This window comes from Acanthochromis polyacanthus, chromosome 13, assembly GCF_021347895.1.
Source record: "Acanthochromis polyacanthus isolate Apoly-LR-REF ecotype Palm Island chromosome 13, KAUST_Apoly_ChrSc, whole genome shotgun sequence".
In the NCBI taxonomy this organism is placed as follows: domain Eukaryota; kingdom Metazoa; phylum Chordata; class Actinopteri; family Pomacentridae; genus Acanthochromis; species Acanthochromis polyacanthus.
This window is the reverse complement of record NC_067125.1, coordinates 25918758-25928191: the sequence shown is the minus strand read 5'-3', so window position 1 is coordinate 25928191 and position 9434 is coordinate 25918758. Positions and strand designations below refer to the sequence as shown.

The 9434-nt window shown below is 39.9% G+C and overlaps 1 protein-coding gene across 1 annotated transcript in view; it reads left to right on the top strand.

Annotated features, from left to right (window-relative positions):
* The first annotated feature begins 2499 nt into the window (after positions 1-2499).
* caln1 (calneuron 1) overlaps positions 2500-9434 on the top strand; it is a 56937-nt gene continuing 50002 nt past the window's right edge. The window contains 2 exon segments of the mRNA XM_051957929.1: positions 2500-2554; positions 2557-2619. Of these exon segments, the coding sequence (XP_051813889.1) occupies positions 2506-2554; positions 2557-2619 (112 nt within the window). The 5' untranslated portion in view covers positions 2500-2505.

Genomic DNA, 9434 nt, shown 5'->3' with positions numbered 1-9434 from the left:
GCTGAATAACGCTGCTGATTCACCTCCACACTCCGCTTTCAGAAGATTTCCAAAATCATTCACCTTCTCAGAACAAGCCATTCATCTGTTTATTACAGAGTCCACCGTCTGCTCCTCAAGACTTTCTCTAATGAAATGCGTGAAAATTCTGCCCCTGCATGGTAAATCATTCTGATCAATGCTGCTTGAAGCAACAGAGATTCAGGACAGAGTTACACTGTGTCAAACACCTGACAATATATGGATTGGCTTGTAACAATAAATTATAAAGAGCGGACAAGAGGGATGATTGTAATATTCAAAATGACAGCTGAGACATGGCTGAATAATTGATGAATTAGGAAATGAAAAATGCTGACATTATGTGCGAGAAAAGCTGCTCCTAATAGGTGCCGTGGCAGACTTCTTGATATGCATGCTTATTAAACTGACAAACAAGAAAGATGCAGGGACCAGCTTTGATTTGTGAGGTAACAGTTGACTTGTAGCTCAAACCGCTGAAACACGGCCATTGTTAGGTGCTGACTACAGTCTTAAAAAGAAGAAGAGGGAGGAACAGAGAAAATGAAATCTATATTTCATCAATTATTGCAGAGATTTTTATAATACAATTTCCCTTCGTTGCTGTGGAATTTTAAGAAAAGAGATTTTCTTTCTTCTGGTGGGCTCATTTTAAACATTAAATCTTTTCCTTTTCCTTTTCCAACTTTGCTGAAGTCAGATTTAATGTGCATAATGCCGTGTTTTAAAAAGTTATTTGAACTGTAACCAAATCGGGCCTGTCAAATCTCTATTCAGATTACATAGTCATCACTTTTTCTCAGGGGTTGATGAATTGTGCAACTTTTCCAAAAAACTAAACTGCCTTTTGAAGTTCTAATGTGCTTGTGTTGTACCTCTGTTAGTTTCATCTTTTATGCCGTTTTTTGCACCGAAACTGTCCTATAACTTGCTCACTTCCGTCCTGTTAGATGAATTTCAGAGTTTGAGACGCTTCATTATTTAAGGATACACAAACTGAGGCTTTTTAGCCATCAGAAACTCTTAACTTGTTCTAAAAAGCTTCTTGCTGATTAAGCATAAGTAATGAATAAAATACAACTTAGAAACCCCTTGTTAATGTCTTTTTGCGGAGCTGTATCTGTAATGAAGTGACTTTTCATGTGGAGCTTGTTTAGTAGAGGGAATGTAGAAACTGTGCAAGCTGGAGAATTAAACTTGCTCGCCTCAGGGGGGCACATATTTGTATATCTTGTTGACAAGCTGAAACAGCAGCCTGTGTAAGTCATGATGAGGTGACATTCAGAGCCTTTAGTTGTGTGGATGCTGCTGAAAATCCTCTCCTGTCTCACTTTTAGATGCTTGTTAAATGTACGTTTGTGTTGTCAACGCTCCTGACACAGGATGATGTAAAGTTCAACAGGTAAATGAGGAAACTCTGAAACCGATGCTTCAATGTATCTTCGGTGTAATATCTCTGCTGATTTGGAGCTCCTCATTCCATCTCCGAAAGCTCCCCACCAAGTCCTCATCTAGATGAAATCCAATTAGAACATAAGAAGAATCACTCGGATCTCGCTGCTCTATGTGCTCTTATTTCCCCCCCCCCCGTGCCCTTGAGCTCCAATTTATGGAATAATTAATTGCCTCAGACTCATTTGCACATACGCTAAACACACGCATGCTTTCTCAACACACACACACACACACACACACACACACACACACACACACACACACACACACACACATGTTTGTACTTCTATCTTAGTGAGGACATCCATAGGCGTATAGCATTCCTAGAGCCTTACCCTAACCTTAACCATCACAACTGATTGCCTAACCTTAATCCTTACCCTAACCCTAACCAAACCTCAATTCATACCTGTTCTCTAAAAACAAGTCTTCACCCTCAAACATGGCTGTTTCAAAGTGAGGACCGGCCAAATGTCCTCACTTTGTAAAAATGTCCTCACTTTGATAGTTAAATGCAGAAAATGGTACTCACCATGTAGCAAGTACAAGAACACACACACACACACACACACACACACACACACACACACACACACACACACACACACACACACACACACACACACACACTCATATTCACTGCATTTACCCCAAGTTGTACGACTCTCCTCCCTGTGTGGCTTCTCATTTACCGAATGAGTTCTGCTTCATTTATGGATTCCGTTTATGCTGCGCCCCTTGGATGTTAATTTGTAGTAGCTTCTTCACTATCGCACGAGCAAACCAGCTTGCTGTAGCCAATTATGGGTTCATATTTCATGTTGTTTTTTACTTGATTGTACGTCTGGTTGGAAACTTGATGTGTTCACCTCATCGATTCATCCTCGTAACTTTATTCTTGATGAAGTAATTTGAATGCACACGGGACTTCCTGTCTTTCTAAGCATATGTAATTGTTATCCAGAATTGATTTTTCCCAAAACAGCCCACATAAACATTTTTTTTTTCTCTGTGATCTCTCAGGAGAAGATGCCGTTCCACCATGTGACGGCAGGGCTGCTCTACAAGGGGAACTACCTGAGCGCTCGCTGTCCGACAGTGACAGTGATGTGCTGGCCAGCATCTCTGTTGAGGAGCTCGATGGTAAGACGTCTCCATAAACTGTCTGGCTCCTGTCCAGCCTAATGTCCATTTAAAGTGATTAGTCTGTTCCTGCTGCCTGTCTCTCTACGCCCATAATCACTGGAAACATTTCACTACAAATGAAGATCATATGATATTTCAATATCTGTTGCATGTTGTTATTGTACCCTGGAAAAAACGTGCTTGATAAGTTTGTTTGAAGATGTTGCATTTACTAACTGGCGTTTTAGTGAGTGTTACAAGCCATGCGCATTCAAAGATCCCAAATTCATTGTGCCTTTTCTGGGAAAACAAGTATTTGTGTTTGTTGTTTTGTTTTCAGCAGCAGCTATAGTCCATTTGGCCAATTTTTCAGCAAATTTATTTCCATGAGGTGGCACAAGTTTCACCTCCCCAGTGTAAAAAAGACAACAAAGTTGGACTAAGATACTTGAAATATGGTTGCTGCATACAAATTATCACAAACCCACTGCAGCTTTGTGTTTAGTTACGCTTCATGCCAGCTTGAGGAGGGTGTAGAACCAGAAATTAGTTGAACGGCTACCAAAAGTTAAAGAAAAACACTGGATGGAACTGAAAAACAACAGAGCTGTTGAGAATTTGGAAGATATTTGGCTGTATGCAATGAAGTAAAATAAGTTTAATGGACCAGAGGACACCAGGGTAAGCATAGCTGGTCATTTGGAAGAGTTTTGCTTTTCAAGAAATCATTTCCAGCTGCCTAACAGATCTACCAATCACATGGTACTGGAATAGCGACTCAACAGATTTTGGGCTAAGTTCTGTTTTAAAAGACAGGTGCTGATCCAACTTATAGTTCTATAGTCAGTAGTGTTTTAAAAGACAATAGAAACCAGCAGCATCCTCCTCATCTGAGCCAAAAAGGCACAGTAATGCATTATTCTCTACGCAGCTTATCTCACCCGGAGCATTCGCAGTCTGCTGGACTCTCTCTCTGGGGCTGTTTATGAACCCTTTTGTTTTCGAGTCTGTCTGAGAGTAATCACCCGAGCCTGTACAACACAAACCTGATCAATAACAGTCTGCCGGAGTCAGCAGTGGCAGCCTCACAGGTAGCAAACAAACCAGACTCCGCCAGACCTCCAAAATAATAATCCATTGATGCGACATTAAGCTGCCGCCCGAAAAATTGGCAGCACAGCGCGTGGTAATAGCCAGATACTCTGTCAGGGTCGAGTTTTAATATGCATGAAGGAATTTGCTGCATATGAATTCCTCATTCCTGTTTCAATGGGTTCATGTTGTTTGGTAAATAAGAAATGAGTTGTGGTTCGAGGGTCCCTCATGAGGTCCATTTAAAACCACTGCGACCGACCTGTCAGCACTGTAATTACTGCGTCGCTGTTTACCATCCGCTACATTCTGGATTGATGGCATCACAGAGGGCTTGTTGCTAAAAAGTCACTAGTTTGGAAAGTTAGAGCTTATGAAAGGAGGAATGAATCACTCAGGCTGTGACCAGGTACTAAAAACTTATGGTTTCCTCTTAGTGCAGGCGTGTCTCCAAAGCCTCCTGTTTAAGTGAACTGCATTCGCACCTACATGTCTAGCAAAACATATTTGCTTTCAGATTGTATTTGTTTGTGATGTAGCACAAATATGTCTCAAATCAGCATATCTTTGCCTTTTATTATATTGCTGTACTCCTTTTTCGTCTAGAAATCGTATGTTGTGGGACTCAGACAGTGGAGGAGAAGCATCAAATGTGTTGTGAATTTTTTTTTTTTTAACCCAAACCATGACATTTTTATTAAACCTAACCAATTTTGGTGCCAAAGCTGAACCACACAGCAAATGAAAACAATGTAGGAAAATGTTCCTCCACAAGCATTCTGTCATCGTGCCTGCGTCTGTTAAGTTTGTGGCTTTTTAAACTGGAAGTTTCTTTTAAAACATAAATAAAAATGCCATTTAGTTGTATAGGAACATCTTTTTTTTTGGGGGGGGGGGGGCAGAATTATGGTTTGCTTAGTGTCATAAATTAGAAAGGGGGGAAAAAACAGCATAGATATTATGCACATAATGTGTTTAACCAAAGCATGTTTTCCAGTTACGTCTGCCAGTGTCGAAAAATCTCTGTAGAAATCATATAAACAGTTTTTTCATGACAATAGATCTTCCCATAAAATCACATCTTAGTGATTTTTATATATTTTTTGGAAGTACATGATTAGGGTACAGAGATTGTTAGTGATTGTTATCATTACAGGACAATTTTAGTGGAACATTTTAGTGGAAACTAGCCAAAAATACTAAGTAAATGCCATTAGTTATTACTGTTGTCTTTCCATGACAGCTTTGTGCATTTTTTTTTTATAAAACACATCATTCTGGCTCCTGATTTTGATTGAGGCAGTGTTCGAAGCTGTTGTGTAAAACTCCATAAACACACACCTGTGACTGCATAACATCAGTACTGCTGTGCCAAACAAATTGCTTCCAAATGTCAGATTTTGTTGTGAATTTTGATGTACTCGTTGGACTCAGCATGTGCCTAACAACAAGCCTGAAGCTTATTGCTTCATTAAAGTCTCACAAATCACGATGGGAATTGTAGCAGCAAAACTGGAAACATGTTTATCTGAAACTGGAAAAAAGAAACACAGGAATGACAAAACACTACATGATAGATTACATTGGAATTTGACAGTACAAAGATTCAGCATGTTATGTCTACATGATTCTTTATATACTTAGAACACTGACATCTTTGAGGTCATATACATTTATTGTGTGTTTTTCAAACTACAAAGCATTTATTTTTCAAATATGCAGTATTGTGTCAGACATTTTGTGCCGTTTACAGAAAGTAAGAAAATAAAAGAACAGCTTTACAAGGAAAAATGTGAAAGATTTGCAGGCTTATAGCCCAGTGCATTACACCAAACTGCTAAAACCCTCTTAGACCTGAAATATTAAACCATGAAAAGAGTAGCATACATAGCAACAGGACTGGAGGTGGTCAAGATCCCTCTCATGGAGTGATTTCACAGCATACAGGTGTTTCTAGTTGTGCTGTTAAAGCTCTTAAAGTACAAAAAAACAAGGTTGGTGACTGTAGATGCAGAGCTCAGTCAGTTCAGCAGATGAATGACACATAAGGCTAGTTTACCTTCACAATAAATGTTGCTCAGCAGCGTCTTTAGCTCAGAATCAGCAGGAACTAGTGGGACTCTGGTGCAACAGTGAAGCATGATGGAGGTTTTTTGGCTGCATTTCTGCAAAAGGGATTTGGAGTAGTGTCCTCGGGTGGTAGAGTAGTAATATAGAAGGACAGTCAGATGAGTAATTATCACATTATACCATCAGGGAGGTGTCTGATTGGTACATAATTCAGTTTGTATCATGACAACAGCCCCAAGCCTATACCCACATTCATTTGGGCTACCTTCATCAATAAGAAGAACCACGAGTCCTACAACATAGATGGCCTGGGCATTACAGAGCCCCAGTTTTCTCATAAAGGATAAAATGATGAAGATTAAGACATTATGACAGCCTAAATCCACAGAAGCACCATGAAAAGTTCTACAAAATGCTTGATAGAACCCACCTGTCAAATATCGTCAGATTAAAAACTGCCTCTAAGCTAGAGTCATAAGAGAAGCAAACTCTGACAAACACGAACGCAGAATGTCTGCACCTGCATGTCTGTCAAAAATGTAATTTACTCACAACTACAATTGGAGAATCTGGAAATATCTACATTGTTTTGCACCTTCTTCTCATATGCAGCACCTTGTATTTATATAGTGAAGCTGTATACAATTGCACATTGTCTTGCAAGGTTTTTGCAAATGTTCAGCAATGTGCACTGTTAAGAAGTGCAACATCTGTTCAACATCTGTTTTTATATGTACCAAAGAAGCAGTCTTTTCTTGTTTTTGCTGTACTTACAAAAACAACTGTTGTCCGATTGTGTGAATGCATTGACAAAATTGCTGCATAATTTCATTGGACAGTGTGCAATGGCCAAAAAGGAATTCTTCTCTGTTCAACCTTAAAAAACTGCGCAAGTGTGCTGAAGACACTTTGTGCCCTTTTCAAGGCTAAGTGTGGTCACACCAAATGTTGATTTAGCTTTTGACTTTTGTGGTGAAACTTACAAATGTGCTCTATAAAAAAGTGTCCTGCAACAGTATATAATACCAACAGTGTGCCTTATGATAACATTTTTGGATAGCACTTTATTTGGTGCATAAAAATATATGGCATGTCTATAAAAAAACCATATCGGCTGCTGGATAAATATGTAAATAAACACAGTAACAGTGTTTGTCAGACTTTTGGCAAATAGTGTGACAATGATAGCAGCTTCATGCCTAATATGTCTGTGGTTCTTGTGGAATAAAACAACAATCGGACAGTACAAGGTTTTTATCAGGTTCTGTCTTGTGACATTTCCACCTGTAAGTTTCCCTCTGGTTCCAATTCCCAGGTACAGCTTACACAGCCTCCACTTTCTGCACATTCAACACTTCTGCTGCGCAATATTTAAAGAAGCAATTTACTGTATTTGTCCAGGGCCATTAAAAATCTTGCCACAGTGGGCTGAGCTGTCACATGGCTGGCAGTGTGGAATCAGTCAGCTGGTGCTTTTTTTTAATGTCTCATCTCTCAGGAGAAGCTGCTGTTGCCTGGAGGGACTTTAAGGATAATGGCAGGCTGTAAATTCTTTCTTACTGTGTGGATAACGCTGTAAGGTTCGACATATTTCAGTCATTCAGAGACAGCTGGCTGCGTTGGTCTCCGTGTTCATTTGCACCAAGCAAATGAGGGGGAAAGGCAACTTTGTATTTTGAGCTTCACTTGCAAAACCGTGATCGTGAATTTTGGTTAGGTTGTAGTCAAGGAAACAATATTGAAATGATTTCTTTGTGTCATTACCAGCTGAGCTGTTGAGGCCACGATCCTTTGCAGCACTAAAAAAGAAACGTACCTGTTTCCTGACCTGTGTTTTTGCTCCACATGGTGCCTGCAGAGTTGACGATGTTATTACAGCAGCAAGGAGGGTTAAATATTCTGTGTACATTCTCTAAACCAGTGCAGGATCTATAAATATCACTTGTATGATGTAGGGTTGCTGCTTGCTTCTTTGAAACACAATTCACAAGATGCTCCAGTGATCATAGAGATTTCAATCAGGGTGTGTGAACATCAGCACACCTTCTGCCAAGCTGTGCTTCAGGCCCAAGCCTTTAATCTGTGATCCTGTCAAAAGCCAAAACTAACTGAAGACCGGCTTTGTAGATGCAGTTTTGCTTTTACATCAAAACCAGTTAGATTTAACATCTCATATTAACATCTCTTCTTCCTTCTTAAAGTTCCAGACTTTATAACGTTTAGAACAAATGCCAGTTTATTTTTTCATCGACACAGCTGTCATTTATTTATCTGAATGTTGGTTAATGTCAGACCATTACAGTCTCCTTTTAGGTTTGTTGCAGAGTTGCTCTGCCCTTGCTCTATGACCTGAGTGCATTCTTTATGGGCTCTGAAAGCAATTTGTACATTTCTCTTCACCTTCCTTGATACTTTTGGGAGCAGACACTTTTGTCTTATTCATTATGCGAATTGAGTCATGGCACAAGGAAGACCTAGAAAAGAGTTCACTGCAGGAGAACAAGCCACTCCTCTCTAAATTTAAGCACAAACTAGAGACTTTAAGAAATGCCTTTATGCTTTATGCGCTCTCCTGTCCGTTGTTTGATTCTAGCTTGGGCAACCCTCTTAATCACTGGATTTGTAACCTGAAAGAACAAACGGAGCTGTTTGTACAAAGACACAGTGCGACATGTCAGGAGTTAGTCATTTATGGGGAGGAATTTTTTTTTTACTAAATTGAAGATAATCTCTTTTTGAAGGCCTCTGCCTGCAAATAAGTTCTGATAAAGGCATTTAAATGTTGTTTACATAATATGCATGACTATAATGGACATAAAATGCTCACATATTACATGAAATTCTTGTTTGTCAGTCGATTTGCTGCAGCAGGCGCTCTTATGCGCACTGTGGTGTCTGAGTCATTGTGCTGCTGAGTACGTTTGGTACTTTACACCAAGCCAAGAGCTGCATGAGGCCGCTGACCTTTGGTTACATTTGTGAATTGCGGCAACCTCTTTAAGTTTTATGCAAATCAAATGTTAACTGCAGCTGTGACCTGAGGCCAGCATGACTAGACAGGAACCAGAATTTAAATTGGTTCATAAGTTCAGGACATGAATGCATTGAAAACTGATATCCTTCTAAAAATGCAATGTCATCCACCGTCTATACTTTCCAATAGCATTTGCAGACACCACATGTTGAGGTGCATCGGAAACCATACTAGTAGTCCAGTAGGAATTCCATCAGACTTTACAATAAAACAAAGAATTCCAGGAGCAAAACCCAAAATAGGCTAATTTACTAAAGGTTTAGTAAAAGGGCAGCACAAGAAATCCTTCCTCGTTGGCACTCGGGCTCTTCTTTCACAAAGCATGCTGAGTTGGACCAGACGGCAGGACGCCTGCGGGTAGGTTTGTGTCTGTTCAGCCCACTAACATCGAGCCTTCCATGAAAAATAGACGAGAAGAGGTTTCAAATGCCATCACATATAAACAGCAGGTCACTTTTGGCAGTTATAGTGCCTGGGCAACGTAGATTCTCTGCCACCAGACTTAAAGTGGCTGAGAGACTTGACCACCTGCAGGACTGGCACTAGTAAAGAAGCTACTAGTGGTGAAAGTAGAAGCAGGTGTACTGAATGTACTAACTGCCTGCTGCACACTGAGAATCATGCAAAACTTTCCATA